Source organism: Peromyscus californicus, unplaced genomic scaffold (genome assembly GCF_007827085.1).
Source record: "Peromyscus californicus insignis strain IS unplaced genomic scaffold, ASM782708v3 Scaffold_14__1_contigs__length_90479793_seg_2, whole genome shotgun sequence".
Lineage (NCBI taxonomy): Eukaryota > Metazoa > Chordata > Mammalia > Rodentia > Cricetidae > Peromyscus > Peromyscus californicus.
The window spans coordinates 77,198,242-77,217,543 of record NW_026294436.1 but is presented as its reverse complement, the minus strand read 5'-3'; the positions used below and the strand labels follow the sequence as shown (position 1 = coordinate 77,217,543).

Here is a 19,302-nt window from a genome sequence, read left to right as displayed (position 1 = left end):
GGGATGTCCCTCATGGCCCCCCAACCTCCTCTACCCACCACGGGCCCAGCCCTTCCCTCCCATTATGTTAATGGTAGCTTTTCCCAAAAGGGTGGCCTTGGGGACCAGTGGGTCTGCCTCTCCTTGGGCATCAGATAAATATCACAACTGCCTCCTTCCCACCACCATACCCACCATACCCAATGCCCAGATTCTCCTCCATCTTTTACAAGCCAAGGGGCAGCCACACACGTTAGAAGTCAGTGTGGCGTGCTCCTGCTTCATCAGCTCTGTCATCGGGGAGAACAGAAGGAGGGCAGGAGGGGCGTTGGCAGTTTCGTGAGCAGGTGATCTGAGGTCACGGGTAGAGCAGCCCCTGTACTTCTTACCTGTGAGCTCAGGAGGTCCTTTCCATCTCTACCTCCATTCATCGTCTGCTAAACGCCCTACCTCCTTCACTCTCCATGGCACTGCGGGGCAAAGGGCAGAGGCAGGGCCTCTGGTCTTTACAAAGAGCTTCCGGAGGTAAGACCAACGCAGAACTGACTTAGAGTCCAGAAAAACTGGGCTTGGGACTGGTAGGAAACTCAGGGTGGTAGGGACCAGGCTGCAGCTGTGACCACAGTGATGCCAGGAGGACCTGGGACCCAACCCCCAGCCTCCTCACATCACAGCTAGTGTGAAAGGCATACTTTTAACAGTCATCCAAAGCTTTAAAAATGTGCCCTGACAGGATCCCTTCAGCCAGGAACTACTACTTATGATCATGAGTTGGTAAGAGTGCTGTCTCCAAGCCCTTTGCCAACACAAAGCTACAGATAACAGACACCTTTCCTATCACCAATCCAACCCACAAACCCGGAAATCAGAGGCCATCACTGGGTGCTCGGATTTGAAGATTTCCCAACTGAGCACACACAGTGCCTGAGGACAAGCTCTCTGTCCTGCTAGTCTCCAGGCTATGGAGCCCAATTCCATACATGTTTGCAGCTCTGCCAGCTCCTGTTGTGAGCCCATGGAAGCTGCAGACCTGTTCCATTAGCTGCAAAATTCCAGCAGCACTGCTATAAATAGCACATGGCTTACTTTACTAACCTAAGTAGCTGTGTGTGTGTGTGTGTGTGTGTGTGTGTGTGTGTGTGTGTGTACATGTGCGAGTGTGTGCATTTATATGTATGTGTGTACATGTATTGTATATATGTATGTGTGTGTAGATATGTGTGCATGGTATATATATGTATGTGTTTGTGTATGTATGTGTGGACAATGTGTATATGGTATGCATTTGTGTGTGTGTGTGTACATGTACATATGATGTATATGTGTATGTGTGAATGTACACAGGTGTCCACAGCACACAGAAGCCAGAGGAAGACATCTAGTATCTTACTCTATCACGCTCCACCTTATGTTTTAAGACAGCAATGGGGCTACAGGCATGCAGTTACACCCCGTTTTTTCTTTTTCACCTGTGTGGTAGGATTTGAACTCTGGTCCTTTTGTTTTCACAAACACTCTTGCTCATGGAGCTCTCACAGCCCCTCAAGAGTTGGATTATTTGTTCACTATAATATAAAATTTAATTTCCCATGTGTATATGAAATGCTCTTTTAGATTATAATAATTCATTTGAATTATCCAAGCCAATGACACAAAATTTTTTGAAGATGCTTTTGTACAGAAAAACACCTCCTGGAGACTGCAACTGTTCCCTGAGATGGAGCCTGTCAGCACCCAACTGGACTAAGAGGCCAGTTGGCAGGCAGACCTCCTGCAAGACAGGTCAGACTATCACCATCTACCACACAGTAAGACTGCAGCTACTCCCTGAGACAGAGCGCACCAGCGCCAGTTGGACTAAGAGCTGCTCCCTGAGACAAAGAGTCCATCAGCATCAACTAGACCAAGAGCTCCCACTGGATCAAGAGTATCAATCAGACCTAGAGAGGCTCCCTCAGACACAAACACTGCTTGCACCAAGTGGAGAAAGAGGTGGGTAGACGCCAGTGCAAAAATACAGTCAACAACATAAAAACCAATATGACTCCATCAGAACCTACATCAGCAAGACCTGAACATCCCAACACAGACGAAACAGAAGATATCTACCATAAAAATTACTTTAAGAAGATATTATAGATCTTAAAAGAAGAAATGAAAAATTCCCTTAAAGAAATCGAGGAAAAGTCAAACAAAAAATGGGAAGAAATCAGTAAATCCCTTGAAAGCCAAGAGAAAGCAATTAAACAAGTGAGGGAAACAGTTCAAGATTTCAAAACTGAAATGGAGTCAATAAAGAAGACACAAACTGAGGTAATGCTGGAAGTAGAAAATCTGAGTAAATGAACAGGAACTACAGATGCAAGTATAACCAACAGAATGCAAGAGATGGAAGAGCGGGTCTCTGGCATTGAAGATACGGTAGAAGAAATAGATTCATCAGTCAAAGAAAACACTAAAACTAACAAAGTCATGGCCCAAAATGTCCAGGAAATTTGGGACACCATGAAAAGACCAAACCTAAGAATAATAGTGATAGAAGAAGAAGGATACCAACTCAAAGGCACAGAAAATATATTCAACAAAATCATAGAAGAAAACTTTCCCAACCTAAAGTAAGAAATGCCTATAAAAATACAAGAAGGTTACAGAACACCAAATAGACTGGATCCAAAAAAAAAGTCCCCTCGCCACATAATAATCAAACCACTAAACATACAGAATAAAGAAAAGATATTAAGAGCTGCAAAGGAAAAAGGCCAAGTAACATATAAAGGCAGACCCATAAGAATAACACCTGACTTCTCAATGGAGACTCTAAAAGCCAGAAGGTCCTGGACAGATGTTATACAGATACTAAGAGACCATGGATGCCAACCCAGACTATTATACCCAGCAAAACTCTCAGTCAACATAGACAGAGTAAACAAAATATTCCATGATAAAACCAGATTTAAAAACACCTCCCAATATGCTCTGCAACTCACACTGAAGAATGCCAACATCCTCTTCAGAGGTGATTCTGAGCTTGCAAGTGGTCTTTCCAGACTCATGTAATCTTCTGGCAAAACTCAGAAGCCATCCAGGAATTAGCCCTTGAAATGCTTGCACACACCTGTGATGCCAGCACTGAGAAGGCCAAGGCAGGAGGATTATAAGTTTAAAGCCAGCTACATTACAAGTATCAGGTTAACTACACAATGTAGTGGATAGCTGTTCCAGCTTTGACCTTGAAACACTGCCCCTAGTGTAAGAGCAGGTAACTGCCACACCTGCCTATGACCTGCCCCTGGGGTGTGGCTGAGAGGGATCCTTCTAAGACTGATGTGCTTGCCCCTTCTGGATACCTCCTGGTCCTGGAAGCTGGATGGTAGACCAAGCCAGATTTCTCCGCTGGATGGTACCTCATCTCTCCCGGATCCTGTAACCAACCCCTATTCGCTGTAAGCTACCCCAGAAATAAACCTCTCTCGATTACCAGATAAATTACGTGGAATTGCCTCATTAATTACAGTTATAGCACAAGACCCTGTTTCAAAAAAAATAAAGGATTTTAAAACATAGCACACCAACAGAGCAGGGCTGGTCTGGATCTAACACATGTGCGCATCCAAGCTCTGTCTTCTGTACTCTAACCCTGGCAGCATTTGGTAGGGAAGCTACCCCTCAGCCAAAGAGTAACATGGCTGTTTGGTTTCCCTGCAGGAAGCAGCTGGTGTACTCAGCAAATGCAGAGGCACAGGGATGCCATCAGCCAGGGCTTCCTCCCAGGGATGGGAGTAGACTCTCCCTTCCCTAAAGGGCATGTCATGTCTCAGCCCAGCCTCCAGATGGCTGCCTAGATACCACGGTCAATCCTCCTGACCTCTCTGTTACCTAAGACAGTGAGGTCCCAGTGCTGAGCACACTGGTTTATCAAGCAAGCTGCCTTATCTTAATCCGGAATGGAGGAGAACTTCCCACTGAGCACTAGCCGCATAGGAATCTACATGGTTGCAGAGTGTTTACAAGACTAAGACTCCAAAGCAACAGACCCCACACCTATCGCATTCAACCCCAGCATGTACCCGAGTAGCCCAGCAAACAGTCACCTCCAAACTCATTGCAATATTCACCCAGAAAACAGAACAAGAGGAAATGCATGGGTCACCACAAGTTAATAGCCTATGGCACAGCTGGCGTCGGGTGTAGTTAAGAGAAGGCTCCACCCTCAGAATATCCAGCAGGTATACATCCAGAAGTTGAGTGCCAAAGGGGAGACTCTCTGGTACAGCGACCATGCATGGCTGCTTTCACAGCCTCCCCTCTCTGAGCCAGCAGCTGCACTCCACACAGAGGAAGAGTGAGCCTTCGGTCTCTTCTGCACCCGCTCACTGACATGCAGGGCCTCTGGGCCTCCAAAGGACAGGAATGGCAGGCAGGGCATCCATGGCACATGCTCCCTCTGCTGCGGTCATCGCTCATGCTGCCTCCCACCCACTCGGTGACTCTGGTGCTGACCGCCCCCATTTCATTCAGCTTTAAAGACATGACAACAAGGTCCAAGAGTTGAGGGATGTACCTGACTCTCTCTCCCCTCCAGGGGCGGCGGAATCTGATCAGCAAAACCAATCTTCCCTGGATCACCCATAAAGGCACTAACCTCATCCACGTTCTCAAAGGCGTTGATGACGTCATAGGGCAAACAGGACAGAAGGTCGATCACAAACCATGTCTTCAGGTAGTTCATGCGGATAAGTTTGGGGTCAGATATCACTTCCCCCGCTGGCCCGACAAAGGTGGTATGAAAATTCAGAACAATGTCCACCAGAAAGATGACGTCCACGATGCTGTCCACCACTAGCCAGGCCACGTTATTCTGTCTGGTTTTAAAGGAGACGTTGTAAGGGACCAGGATGGCTGTGTAGAAGGTCAAGATCAAGATGATCCAATCCCACGTGGTCTTAAAGACACAGTAGTGTAAGATGATGTGAGGGGGTGTCTTTGGCGCTTCTTGCTTGTACTGGGGAAGGATGTCTGAGCCCAGCTGCAGGACCTGTCCAGAAAAACATGGCCAAGAGAGACAGGGTTAGGGTTTAACAGAAGCATCTTACCAGTCGGTATCTGCTAACGGCAAATGCTCGCAACTCTTTGAACAGATCATTAGCCACGATAACAGATGCTGAAGGAGAATGGGAGAATTTATGTGAGCATGGTAACGGAAGTGCTCATACCGAAAGGATGGCAGCCTGTCGTCTGGCTGACTGTAAGCTGAGCAGTGTGCTAAATACTTCAACTGCATTTATTGTCTCGCTCATTTCTAAACACAACCTTGTTTGTTTCTTTCCCTCTAGACAATTTCTTATGTGACAAGCGAGACGCTGAGCAGGAGAGTTAAGCAACTTTGTTCAACCAGCATTTATATATTTATTGTTCTGCCCAGGAACAGTGTGGTGTAGGCCCTGGGCATCCGACAATGGAGAGAGAACATGTACTTGCTTGGAGCTCAGTCTCATAGGCATGTGGAGGATCACTTCAAACTGTGCTGAGGGCTGATTTGATGCCTTTCCTGAGAAAGAGAGGTGGGGATAAGAGAGTCCATCCTCCACCTCTGCACAGAGCTCTTCTGAGCTTGAGGCAGAATTTCTCTTCCTGTGAAAAGGACCTCTTCCTAGAGCAATCAAGGAGGCTTGGGGGCTGGCTGAGGGGTAGCTCAGTCAGTAGAGTGCTCCCCTAACATGTACAAAGCCTGGGTTGGATCCTCAGCACCACAGAGGCCAGGTGTGGTGGACCCTGCCTGTAATCCCAACACTGGAGAAGGATCGAGGAAGTCAAAAAAATCAGAAGTTCAAGGTCATCTTGGCTACATAGTGAGTTTGAGATCAACCTGAGACACGTGAGACCCTGTCCCCCTCCCACCGAAAAAGGGGAGCTCGGCTCAAAGAATAAAGCAAACAAAACCAACCAAATAGAATTGCTTCTGAAAACACCGAGTATTAACAAAGACACAGCAGGATGCTCCCTTGACTTTGTTCCTTAGGTGCCTGGTCTTAGAAAGGAAGAAGTAACCTGGAAATACCAGGGCACTCAGACAATACCACTCTCCACACAGAAGCCCGTTTCCCGTTTCTCCAGCTAAAGGACCAGCATCATGCAGCTGCTCCCAAAGACAGAAGCTGCGAGACAATGACTGCTGGAGCCGCCGTGCACTGTAGAGACTACTGTGCCCTGCGGCAAAAGTCCTCTTGGAAGCCTGTTTTCCCTTCCCAACTGTGCCCTGCGGCAAAAGTCCTCTTGGAAGCCTGTTTTCCCTTCCCAAAAGTTCCAAGGAAGCAGCCACCCTCTCTCCCTGCAGGGGTAAATCATGCAGAGGAGGCAGCCCTCACCATACCCCAGCAGTATGAGGTCACCCCTGCTACCCACAGCCCAGAATGGTATCAATGCAAGAAGAAAGAGTTGGGAGGAGGAACCACCCTGGTCACCTCACAACGAGGAGCACCCTGCTAGACACAGAGGCACATACTTGTGATGCCAGAAGGCTGAGGCCGGAGGAGCATTGCAAGTTTGAAGCTAGCCTGGCCTACACAGTGTATCCCTCAGTGTCAGTAGAGACAGAATGACAAAGTGTTCTTTGACCCAAGCTGGACAGAGACTGGGAGGAGCCTGCCCTGTCCTCTGCTGTGTAAGTGTTAGAGGGAAGCTACCCCAAACCAAAGCTCTGGGAGAGATCTAAAGTCAATATCCAAAAACGTCCAGGTCCACAAATGCCATTCATTATACAAAGAACCTCAAGAAGAACAAACTGAGTGAAAAGTCGTTCATCATAGATGCCAGCACCAAAAATGGCATAGACATCAGAAGCATCCAACACGAGATGTCTTGGACACGCTTGAAAACAAATGGAAACACGGGAAGTCCTGGCATAGAAAGAGCAGATACAAAGAAGAGCCAGATGGATGCTTCAGACCCCGCCCCCAATACAGTAGCTGATAAAAAAAAAAATCCAGTGGATAGCTTCAGCAATGGAACCTCCGGGGAGTGGAGGAATAAGTAATATGAAGATAAAACACAACTGGAATCATCCTGCAGTTCCTGTTCTGTGACAGACATGACCACAGCAACTCAGAGAGAAGGGCACAGTACAAGAGAACCAAACTACCAGGAAGACGGGGTGACCCTCATGTGAATGCACTGAAAAGAATTTCAGAGTGCATGAAGCAAAAACTTATAGAAATGAAGGGGGGAACGCATGCATGGCACATCTCTCTCCAGGAATGGTAGAGCACTAGGTAGAAAATTAGCAAGGATGGTAGATGTAGCTCGTGGTGGAGCGCTTACATAAGACCTTGAGTTCCATCCTCACATGAAGTAAGAAAGAGGGAAGGAAAGGAGAGGGAGAGAATTCCCAAGGACATAGAATTTGATGATACCAAGATGCCATTGAATTTGATACTGATAGAACGCTCTTCCCTCAGGAGCAGAACATCCAGTCTCTTCAAAGGTACACAGAGCATTACCCAGAGAGCCTAATGCTTGTCTATCAGACAACCCCAAACACTTAAGTAAAACCACACAGCACCTGTCCTCCACCCACACACGCTGTAAATCGATCATGGAAAGACAGCAAGAAAATATCCAAACACTTGAAAACTAAACAGCACATTCTTTAATAATCCATGGGCCAAACAGAAGTATCAAAATACAATTTAAAATACGCTGATTTCAAAGGGAACAAAAACTCAGCACATCAGAGCTTGTGGAACGCTGCTGAGGATGAAACTCAAAGTGTTATGTAAGTGCTCCACCATTGAGCTACATACATCTTCTATCATCCTTGCTAATTTTCTACCTAGTGCTCCATCATTCTTTGAGAGAGATGTGCCATGGATGCATTTCCCCCTTCATTTCTATAATGCTGCTGAGGCAGAGCTGAAAGGGAACGGTGCAGAGATAAAAGTGAGGGTCTCTAGCCAATAATCAACCTCTCACCCCAAGAAACTTTGTGGAGAACCAGTTAGAGCAAAGCAAGCAGAAGGAAATCATGCCAGGCGGTGGTGGCGCACACCTTTAATCCCAGCACTCGGGAGGCAGAGGCAGGTGGATCTCTGTGAGTTCGAGGCCAGCCTGGTCTACATAGTAAGTTCTAGGAAAGGCACAAAGCTACACAGAGAAACTCTGTCTCAAAAAAAAAAAAAAAAAAAAAAAAAAAAAAAAAAAAAAAAAAAAGAAGAAGGAAATCATAAACACAGTCAACGGAAGCCAAGGCAAAGGAAGAGAGGACTCTGGGACTGGGGCGGGGCAGGGGGTGAACTACAGCTCAGTTATTAAGGCCCTGGGTTCACTCCCCAGCACCAGAATATGAAGTAAAAATGGCACAGACTGGCAAAGAGAAATGATGATGAATGAGTCGTAGATTATCAATGGAAACCCCAGAGACAAGGAAAAACAGCAAGGAAGGGTGATGACGGCTGGGTACTTAGAAGCTTCAACAAATGGATCCCAAAGACACAGTGTGGCAACTCACAGCCTAGACCCAGGGGGTCTAGACCCACATTCTTACTGTTAAAACTTCCAAAACAGAACACCAGGCCCAGGTGGTTTTCATGAGAACATCTCCGAATTTAAAGACGAATTCACAGCAATTTTACACAGTTTCTTGCAGAAAATAGAATCAGAAGGGATGCTTCTCAATCCATTCTGTGAAATTAGTGTTACCTTGATTCCCAGACTGCACAGAGAACTACAAATATCCCTCATAAACATATATACAAAGTCCCTAACAGCTGGCAGCAGAGAGCACTTAGCAGTATTCAAAATCAATTACTATAGCAGTATATTCCAGGAGTGCAAGCTAATTCAATACCTGAAAAATCAGTGAATGATAAAATTCAGTACCCATTCATGATATATATTTTTTTTTTTTTTTTTTTTTTGGTTTTTCGAGACAGGGTTTCTCTGTGTAGCTTTGCGCCTTTCCTGGAACTCACTTGGTAGTCCAGGCTGGCCTCGAACTCACAGAGATCCGCCTGGCTCTGATATTTTTAAAAACACCTTGGAAATGGGAATATGAGGGAATTTCTAAAGCTTGTCAAAAAGGAGGGAGACAGGGATGGAGAAGGAAGGTAGGAAAGAGAGAGATGGTGGGGGCCGGGGGGAGGACAGGCCCTGTGATCTACAGCTAACCTACTTTACGGGGAAAACCCAAGTGCTATCCCATTGAGACGACAACAGGCAAGACCCAGGCCTTGACTCGTGCTCAGCCCTGTGCCACCACCACAGTAAAGTCGGACGGGTAGGACGGCATCCAGATCAGAAGGGCAGCCACACAACCAACCCATTTCCACAGAGCACGGTGGTCTCTGTGGAGCTGCTCTGAGAATCCACAGAGAAACCTGCAGAATGAACAGGGCACTTAGCAAGTTCAACAAGAGAGGAGAAACATACGAAAGTCATCGCATCCCCATATCACAGACACGAGCACCGAAATGTTACACTACCATTTTTAACTGCTGAAAAAACACGTAGGTGTAAATATAGAAAAACGTGTCACACTCAAATGTCGAAAACAACAACATGTTGATGGAACCAAGCCAAGAAGTGAGGAGGCACTGTGCTCAGAACTTGGAAGACCCAACACACTAAAGATAGCCATTCTCCCCAAATGGACATCTAAGTTTAGCACAGTTCCTATCAAAATGCTAGCGAGAATCTTTGTAGATACATATGCTCAAAAACATGCCACAATTATGTGTAAGGGCAAAAGAATTAGAACGCCTGAAGTAATTCTCAATAAAAATGAAGTAGTTGAAACTTGCCAAGTTAAATACATTAGCCACGTGTAGGTTTCTTGGTTTTGTTTCTCCCCCCCTTGGGGGGGCATTAGTTGAGTATCAATTATACCTCAGTAAAGAAGAAAGTGGGGGATTGGTACAGCTGATTTCAGGATAACTACAGCTGCAGTATTTAAGACCCGACTATTGCAGAAGATTAAACACAGAAAACAGAACAGAGCAGAGGATTCAGGCAAAGGCCTGCCCAAACTTGTCCAAGTGACTTTCATACCACCGAGGCAGGGGAATACTCACAGGCCAAAAAACATACCCTTACCTATGCTTCACACCTTATCTGAAAATGAACTCAAACTTCACTGGATGCAGATGTAAATGTAAAACCACATTTCAGGAGAAAATGTATGAGAAAAGCTTTAGGATCTTAACTCAATGGCAAAACCACAATCTGTAAATGAAGAACAGACACACTGGACTTTACAAGGACGAAAAGACAGGCATGATCAGGAGGGGATGCCTGCAGAGCAGCATCAACAAAGACCTGGCACACAGAACACACCATCTCAAATTCAACAAGAGGAAAACAATTATCAGAAAACATGTCAAAGGTGTGACCAGCCTTTCACCATAAAGGTACAGAGAGCAAATGAGAACATTAGCCATAGGGAAGCACAGAGAACCACAAGGAGGCCTTCCTGCACACCTGTTAAAACATCTGAGAGGGGCCGGGCGGTGGTGGCGCACACCTTTAATCCCAGCACTCGGGAGGCAGAGCCAGGCGGATCTCTGTGAGTTCGAGGCCAGCCTGGACTACCAAGTGAGTTCCAGGAAAGGCGCAAAGCTACACAGAGAAACCCTGTCTCGAAAAACAAAAACAACAAAAAAAAAAACATCTGAGAGGGAAAGTCAGTGCTGGGTACCAAACGCAGGTGAGAAGAAAAATGACTGGACTTTTCATGTACCGCCAGAAGTAACGTCAAATGGAATGGCCATCCTGGAAGAAGGTGGCAGTTTATGGCACTCAAAGAGTGACTGTCATACAGCTGAGTAATCACACTCAGTCCAAACATGCTCACATAAAAACGTATGCAAAAACATTTACAGACACTTTACTCACCATAGACAAAATATCAGTAGTACCCCTGGTAGCCTTCAGTGGACACAAGGTTAAGCAATCTATAATACATTTATACCAGGAAATTCAAAGCAGCATCACAAACATGTGCATTATACATATAGGCATTACTTGACTGACCCTCAGGGTAAAAGAATTTCAGGTTTATGATTCATAAACATACTTTTAGTGTGCATATGTGGATGCATCTATATGTGCTGGTGTGTGTGTGTGTGTATGTGTGTGTGTGTGTGTGTGTGTGTGTGTGTGTGTGTGTGTGTGTTTTGTTTTTATTTTCAGATAGGGTTTCTACATTAGCCTTGAGCTAGCCAATTAGGCCAAGCTGGCTAGCCAGCCCAGGGAGCCACATGTCCACATCTCCTAGCACTGGAGATACTAGGAATACACACCGAGCATTCTTACAAGTGTTCTGGGGGTCAAATATGGGTCCTCACACTTTGTGGACTGTGCTGTCTATCACCCCAGTTCTTACTACAGGTTTATTATTCCATTTATATAACGTACTTGAGATAACAAAATTATAAAAAGTAGCTCAATAAATGACTGCCAGGGCTGAAGAGGGGTGAAAGAAGAATGTGGGTGTGTAGGCTCATTTAGTTCTGTTATTTAGAACTATCTGTGGATATTTAGTCATCTCAAATAAGGTTAGTTTTTAAATATCAACCAAATGCAGGTTATGAATGCTATGGAGAAAGGGCCCCAGGAATCCAGTGAAGGGAAAGGCAGGTAGAAGGGAGATGAGGTCTTAGGATTTGTTGTGTTTTTCAAGACACAGTCTGAGTGATACACTACTCAGCTAGACCTCTCAAGAATCCAGCAGCAAGCAGCCACATGCTGCTTACAAACTGAAGCCACCTACAGCTCCTTAGTTCTGGGTAACAAACCCTCAGGAGGAGATGCCCTTTCTGAGAGAAGTGGCCGTGCCTGTGACCATTTGATAAAATCCACAATTATTTCTAAATGGATTTTCCATCCCAAATCTTGAGCACTCTGAGGCCCTGCCTGAGGGAGGGGGGCCTGGGTCAATGGCACCTTCCCATCTCTCCACAGTGCCAGACTGACCACATTCTCCTCCTGCAGATCTCCTTACAGAAGTACTCAAGAGGAACTGATGGAGGCCCCAAGGTAGGCGGAAGGGGTTGGTGGAGAAAGGCATTTATTTCCCTCTTCCCATCTTCGAGACTCTGCCTCTCACGCTTCAACCACACGCACCAGCGTTCTAGAAGTAAATCTGAACGCTAGGGCTTCTTTTTCCTTCTGTCCATTTTTCATGTGTGCATGATTTGCGTGTATGTAGATACACATGTGTGGGGGTACATGAATGTGGATGTGGAGACCCAAGGTTGACATCAGAAATCAACCTTGCTCACCTCCCATCTTATTCACTGAGGCAGGGTCTCTCAGTCAAACCCAGAGCTCATGGCTAACACAGGCAGGCTGCCACACACCCAGCCTTTGCATGGATCCCTGGGGACTGAAAGGCAAGCACTTAGCTGCTGAGCCACCTCCCAGGCAAACGTGAAACATTCTCTTTACAAGAACAGATCTGAGAGTCTGACTTAAGCTCCTGCGGATGTGACTCCGCTGTGAACTCTTGGCGTCATCATGACATTGTGAAAAACAGAAATAACATGGAATTCTGCAGAGCAAGTGCTTTATTTACAGAAAATCGATACCCTTAAGAAAATTTCCTGACCAAGAGAGACCATTTTGCCTCCAGTAAACTATCTGGCTACAATCACCGTTTATAGTAAATACAGTGACAAATGACTGATTATTCATATTGATCAGAAAAGATTCCCATGAGATGGACTACCCTCCTCCTCAGGAAGTAAACATGACGATGGATTCCCAGCAGGAAGGGTAGTAAAGCTTTGCTCCATCAAATGCCTCCCCCTATCTGGGACCCTCAGTATATCATTATTTGGAACAGGGCTTATGGCAGCTGAGGAGATAAGGAAATCTATAATGTGCCTCCTGCAGAAGCATGAGGACCGGAGTTCAGGGCCCAAAACCCTCACAGAAAAGTCAAGCCTGGTGGACCACGCATGTGATCCCAACACTGGAGAGGAGAAGATGGAGAGATCTGGGGATTGCTGGCCAGCCAGCCTTGCCTACTCAGAGCCAAGCCAATGAGAGAGTCTATCAGGAAAAAGTGGACAGTGCTTTAGAAATGACAACTGAGGTTGACCTCTGGCCTTCATACAGAGAGAGAGAGAGAGACAGAGAGAGATAGAGACAGAGACAGAGAGAGACAGAGACAGACACAGAGACAGGGGCTGGTGTCCTCCAAAGGGCCAGGTCCTCAGGCCTCAGAGTCAAAGAAGGCCTGATACAGACCTTGCCCAGCTTTAAGTGTGTGTCCCAGTTCCATGCTCAGTGTTCTTCACAAGCTGGCAGAGGAACTGAGCCTCGCCCGGTGTGGAAAACAGGATGCTCATGGAGAACGAGCTGGTCTGAAGATCCTGGAACCATAACACAGTGATCGCACCCACTCCTTTTCTACCCTCAGAGCATGGGCAGGTATTTCTAGTTTCATCCTTTGGTCTTGTACAACCCAGGTTTGGGGAGGCAGAGAGCTAGTGGCCCTTTTACACACACTTCCTATCCCAGGAAGGGTGACTATTGCTGTGACGAAGCCCATGACCAAAGCAACCTGGGGAGGAAAGGGTTTATGTGGTTCACACTTCTATATCACTGTTCATCACTGGAGGAAGTCAGGACAGGAACTCAAACAGGGCAGGAACATGGAGGCAGGAGCTGAGGTAGAGGCCATGGAGGGGAGTTGCTTACTGGCTTGCTCTTCATGGCTTGTTCAGCCTGCTTTCTTATGGAGCCCAGGACCACCAGCCCAGGATGGCACCACACACAATGGGGTGGGCCCTCCCCCAATCATTAATTTTAAAAATGTCCTACATGCCTACTTACAGCCAGATGTTATGGAGGCATTTTCTCAACTGAGGCTCCCTCCTCTCAGATGACTACAGCTTGTGTCAAGTTGACATAAAACTAGCCAGCACACTTCCTAAGGGTGGACTTGGGTCTAATCTACCCCTCAGCCAAGCTGAGTTCCCCCAAGGTAGAAGGCATTTCTCCGAGCCTGGTGTCACCTGTTCCTGCTCCCCCTCAGCCTCTGTAGGACATTCGAGCAAGGCAGGTTTCTGCCATAGGTGCTCTCCACAGGCCTGAATTGACGGGGCTGGGGTGCTCCCCATCAACACTGACTCTGCAGGGAAATAGTGCTTAGAAAGCCACACTGGCCCATCAGTCACGTCTCTAACACTCTCCCTTCCCAAGTCCTCTGTTGCATTTTAAAATTCTTAGTCAGCCTGTGAGAGCGCTTTGGATGGAGAAGCAGAGGCTCCGTGTAATGGAGGGAAAATGACTCACCCTAAGTCAACAAGGCTGAATAAGCAGAGGGGCTGGGAATGAAAAGCAGGCAGTGGCACACAGCGTCACGTCTCCTGAATCCCCCCAGGAGATACACCAGCTCCAAGTACCCAAGTGTCACCACTGCTGCATGTGTACAGGCACCTCACACAGCCCAGTGACACACATCATCATGTCTCCTGAACCCCCAGGAGACAAAAAGGATTTCATTTACTTACAGGCTGGGAAATAGATCACAAAGGCAAAGGGTTTGCTCACAGCCTTAATGCACACTACAGAGAGAACATTGACCCCAAATCCAGTTTCCTGATTCAATATTCTTCTTGTATTACATGCCAACTCTGGCTGGCTTGACTTATCCATAGGGATAACACAATATGTCATCCTGTCAGCCAAGAAAGCTCGGCTCCCAGTTGAAGGTGCCATCTCCCAGCGTCAACCTTCTCCAGAACTTTCCATTGAGGTCCTTGTCCTAGCTACATTACTGTTGCTGGAATAAAAAAGATCCGACCAAATGCAAAATATGGGATAAAGGGTTCATGGGGCTGACAACCCCAGGTTACAGTCCATCACAGTCGTGAGCTCAAGGTGGCCGGCGCTCAAAGCAGCCGGTCACACCACATCTACAGTCAAGAGCAAAAAGAAGCGAATTCCCCCATGCCGCCTGCTGGCTCTCATCTAGCTGCGTCCTTTATACAATACAGGAACCTATGTCTAGGAATCCACCGTGACATGGGGCTTCCTGCTTCGGTTAACAATCGAAACAATCTCCCTCAGACATTCCCACAGGCCAACCTGACCTAGATCATTCTTCATCTGAAAGTTTCTTCTCAAGAGATTGGGTTTTGGCAAATTAACAACTGAAACTAACCACCACAGTTCCAAACCAGCCGGGATGGCCTGAGTCTGTGCCCCTTCAGAAGCATCAACCCACACGCAGCTGAGACAAGGAAATGACATCATCGCTGAGGTGGATCAGAGGCTATGATTTCTTTCTTTAGCCTTTCAGCTACCCCTCAGTCTGGGTTCACGGATTTGACTAAAAGCGCAACTACAAGAGACCCTCATCTTCCGGCAGTCGCGGGTCTACAAGCTGGACTCCACATTCACCCTGCCACCTCCTCCTGCTTCAGAAGAGGGTGTGTCGTCCCTGTCAAAGCTAACCCTCTGCCTGCTTTGAGCCTCCTCTTCTCCCACCTGACCCAGTGTTTTACCACTATGCCTTCCTATGACACCCCTCGGCTCTTCCCCTTAACCTCTCTGTGGACACAGGCTCTTTCCACCACATCTTTAGACAAAAACTCCTTCTCCTGCTCCTTCCCCTGTAGCCAGACTCTCAAAAAGAGAAGCGGGTGCCTTCACTTTTGGCCCTCAAGTAGCTTCCTCACATCTTATCTGACTGCTGCCTTCCAGTGTGTAGAGACTGCCAAGGTCACCAGCAATGTCCTTGTTGTTAAATGCACTCTCATCACCTTCTCTCTCTCTGTCTCTCTGTCTCTCTGTCTCTCTGTCTCTCTGTCTCTGTCTCTCTCTCAGAGGCATTCTAGAGCTATTTTTCTCTTCTCTGTTGTTTAAAGGTGTGTGTGTGTGTGTGTGTGTGTGTGTGTGTGTGTGTGTGTGTTCATGTAAGTGTGCAGAATGGGCATACATGGATGCATATGCATTTGGAATCCCAGAGTTTCTGTTGAGTGTTTTCCTCAATCGTGCTCTACTTTTGAGGCAGGATCTCTCAGTTTAACCCAGAGCTCACCAGCTGGCTAGTTGTAGGCAGTTTGCCCCGGGGATCCTCTCTCTGCCCCCTCAGTGCTGGGATTACAGGCAGGCACCATAGCTGCCCACTTTTTACACGGACTCAGGGGATCCAAACTCTGACCCTCACTCCTGTACAGCAAGAACTTGATCCACTGGGCCATCTCTCCTGCCCACACGTCTTCCTTCCTGGACGCTGCCCACTTGGCTTTCTCTCCAGCTCTCACACCACAATGTGCAGCTCAGACGTCCCTTCATGAGAACCAATCTGTCGGGAAGTGCTGCTGCCTCTGTCACCAAATAAATGTGACTTGGGATCCACTCACTGTGTCCAGTTACAACTCCATCCCAGGCTCCACCCTCTCTGGAAACACAAAGTGCATAATTCAGTATGGTCAGCTATGGACACAGTTATGGTAGATCCCTGGAACTCACTGTGTACCTGGAACCTGTATCTGTCAGCCTACCCCTTCTGCCCTCCCTGCCTGAGGCCCCCAGAAGGCACCCTTAGCCACCAGAAGGTTTTCACAGGGGCGTGAGCCCGGGAACGGTGTACTATGTGATGGCTGCCCTTTACTGTGTGTCTGCTCTAAGCTCCACCAGAAATGAATAAGTCGCTCTTTTTATGTCGTTTAACTCCTGTAACTCCATGAGGCACCCTCTGTAATCAAGAAGAAACTACGGTGTGGAATAGTAAATGAATTTGTCCCAAACCAAAAAGTTTTAAGCTGTATAGCCAGCACAGAAACCCTCGTCAAGGTGAACTCCAGCGTAATTTTTTCAAGGTGTTTGCTCCTGGGTTGTATGCTTTAATACAATTTAATCTTTATTGGCTCATGAAAAAAAAAACATTATTTCATGGAGGATAAATATGAAGCTGATTAAGTGGAGAAGCTAAGACAGAAACCCAAGTCAAAAGGGCAAGATTCAAAATCCCATCAACTAAACCCTCAGGGAGCAGTGGAAAATCACACAAACCACGTGTGTGACGCTCAGGCAGTTTACATGTTCTAGCTGGTACATTAAAAGGGAGTCATGGAACACAGATAAAATTATAGTAACGTTCATTCTAATTACTCGGTATATCCAAAATATTATCTCAACACTAAATCAACATATGACCGGTGAGATTTCTTTTACCTTTCTTCACACTAAATTCATCTTTATTTCATACCTATGGTGCCTTTCAATTCTGGGACACCACATCCCCTTTACTCAGTTACCATGCACGGTCAGTGCTCAGTATCCTGGGTAACACAGGTCCAAATCGAGGACTAGGACCACACCACAGGAACATCCTAAGTTGGGTTCAACAAACGCAGATATTTTGCTCAAAAGTAGATTTGTAATGTGAAGGGACACTAGCCCACTTGTGTGGCTCTGGCAGGCCTTGCCCTTCCCCCCAATTCCCTCCACCCTGCTAAAAACCATTAGATAACATTCCTAAAGCTAACCACCAAGGTCTATTCCCTTATTTGTCCACTTCCTCCTCCCGAGGCTGACTACCAAGACCCAGATATCTATCTGAAGCCCCATTTAGTTCACCTAATTAACACGACCAATTAAAATTAAACACCTCATCCTAACACGGAGTTTCTCCTTCTACCTTTATAAACCGCCATTTTCCTATGGGCCACGTCTGTCTCCTCTCTATCCAGAGTCCTTTTTCCCCCTGGGACAAATCCCCTTCCCCCTTTCCCTTACCCCTTCCCCTTCTCCCTCATTCCCTATCTCCTTTACCGCAGCATCCTAGCCCATTCCAACCCAGACCTCCCCTTCTTCTCCTCTTAAGACTGACACCAGCAAGGTCATTTGATGCTGTTTTCTGCCTGAGTCAAAAAGCAGCCACTTTAACTTTTCTTCCCACTTAATAAAGGATCTCTCTGTGAAAACAGGTCTTCGGGTGTGGTTTGTACCTAATCCAGGGTCTGGAAGGAAGCCCCGCTGCTCGGGAGTCCCTTCATAATGGATAAAATATACATATCTGAATTAAAAGTGTGCACTGAAGGCAAGCACATCATGTGCAGACATATGAAAGACACTGAGGTTGAAGGACAAGAGGAGAGGGAGGATGAGGGGAAGTTCAGGGACACTGTTTGAGAAGGAACTGCAAACACAGTAAGTAAGTCGGTCACAATACCGCCTCTGCAGGCCCCTCCTTGAGCCGCAGCCAGGAACCCTGCCCTGGGTTTCACAGGTGATCGACCTCGGGCAAGGCAAGCTCTCTAGGCCTTGGTTTCCCCATCTTAACAATAAACCTAATGCTGTCTATATCACAGCAGTGCTACCCAGATCAAGTCAGAGCAGAGATGTGGGTGTGGGGGCTTCTGTGCAGCCCTGTGAATGCTGAGGCTACACTCGAAAACTAGTGCTTCAGGCAAGGAAGAAAAATATTGTTCAGGAGATTCCCACTGTCCATTCATGGTGTGTGGAATCTTCTGGAAATATATCCCTCCAAATAAATCTGTGGTGATTCAGAAAGCCCTGGGCTTCCTCGAGAACCAGGCCCATCACTGCAGAAGTGAAATAGGACAGATAAAGTCTATTTGAGGAAGGGGATGAATCCTACAGAACCTGTGGACCCTCTACTCTATAAAAACAACCACTGATTAAGTGTCCGATGGGCAGCTGACCATGAGAAGTTGTCCCCCAAGGAACCGGTGGTTTGTCACAACCCAGATGCATAAACAGAGAGTTACAATACATCAAGAGGCAACACGTGGGGGGGGGGGGGGGTGGAGACATCGGAAGGGTTGAGCTGACGGGCCGTCAAGTTCTCCCTTCAAAGACGAGCCACAAGGCCAATGCTCACACGCAGCATTTTTGATACACAGAGTTGTGTGTGAACGGCCACATGTTAAAGGCAAGAAGCTCGAGAGCTCACTGTGGGGAGAATCCAGAGTGGCTGAGGCACGAGGGTGGATTTCTACTGTTTTTCAGGCACCAGGGAGGACAATCCTGAGAGGAAGCTGGATTCGGGGAACATGTGGAACTTGATGAGGCCGTAGCATACAGGTGACAAGTTTCAGTACAGGACACTAACTGAAGATCTGTGAGGCTCACTGGGCAGGAGTGTGGAGGAAGTCCGGAAAGTCCACATCTCAGGCTGAGGAGGGAACTCCATGGCCACATACAGCATGGTTAGCATGGTAACGGGTCTGCTGTGAATTCCTTCAGAACCCCAAGGAAGAGAGGACACAGGCTTAGATTCATGATCCTTCCTGAGATCTCAATGGACTCTGAAAGGATCTGCTTAGGAAGACCATGTGGCACACATTCCCA

General features: G+C 47.0%; 1 protein-coding gene across 2 annotated transcripts in view; it reads right to left on the bottom strand.

Annotated features, from left to right (window-relative positions):
* Kcnh1 (potassium voltage-gated channel subfamily H member 1) overlaps window positions 1–19,302 on the bottom strand; it is a 322,774-nt gene that overhangs the window by 235,519 nt on the left and 67,953 nt on the right. The window contains exon 6 of one of the 2 annotated variants that reach the window (XM_052738048.1): window positions 4,541–5,014. In XM_052738048.1, the coding sequence (XP_052594008.1) occupies window positions 4,541–5,014 (474 nt within the window). The remainder of the gene's footprint in view (window positions 1–4,540; window positions 5,015–19,302) is intronic. The other variant, XM_052738049.1, reaches the window with a different exon arrangement.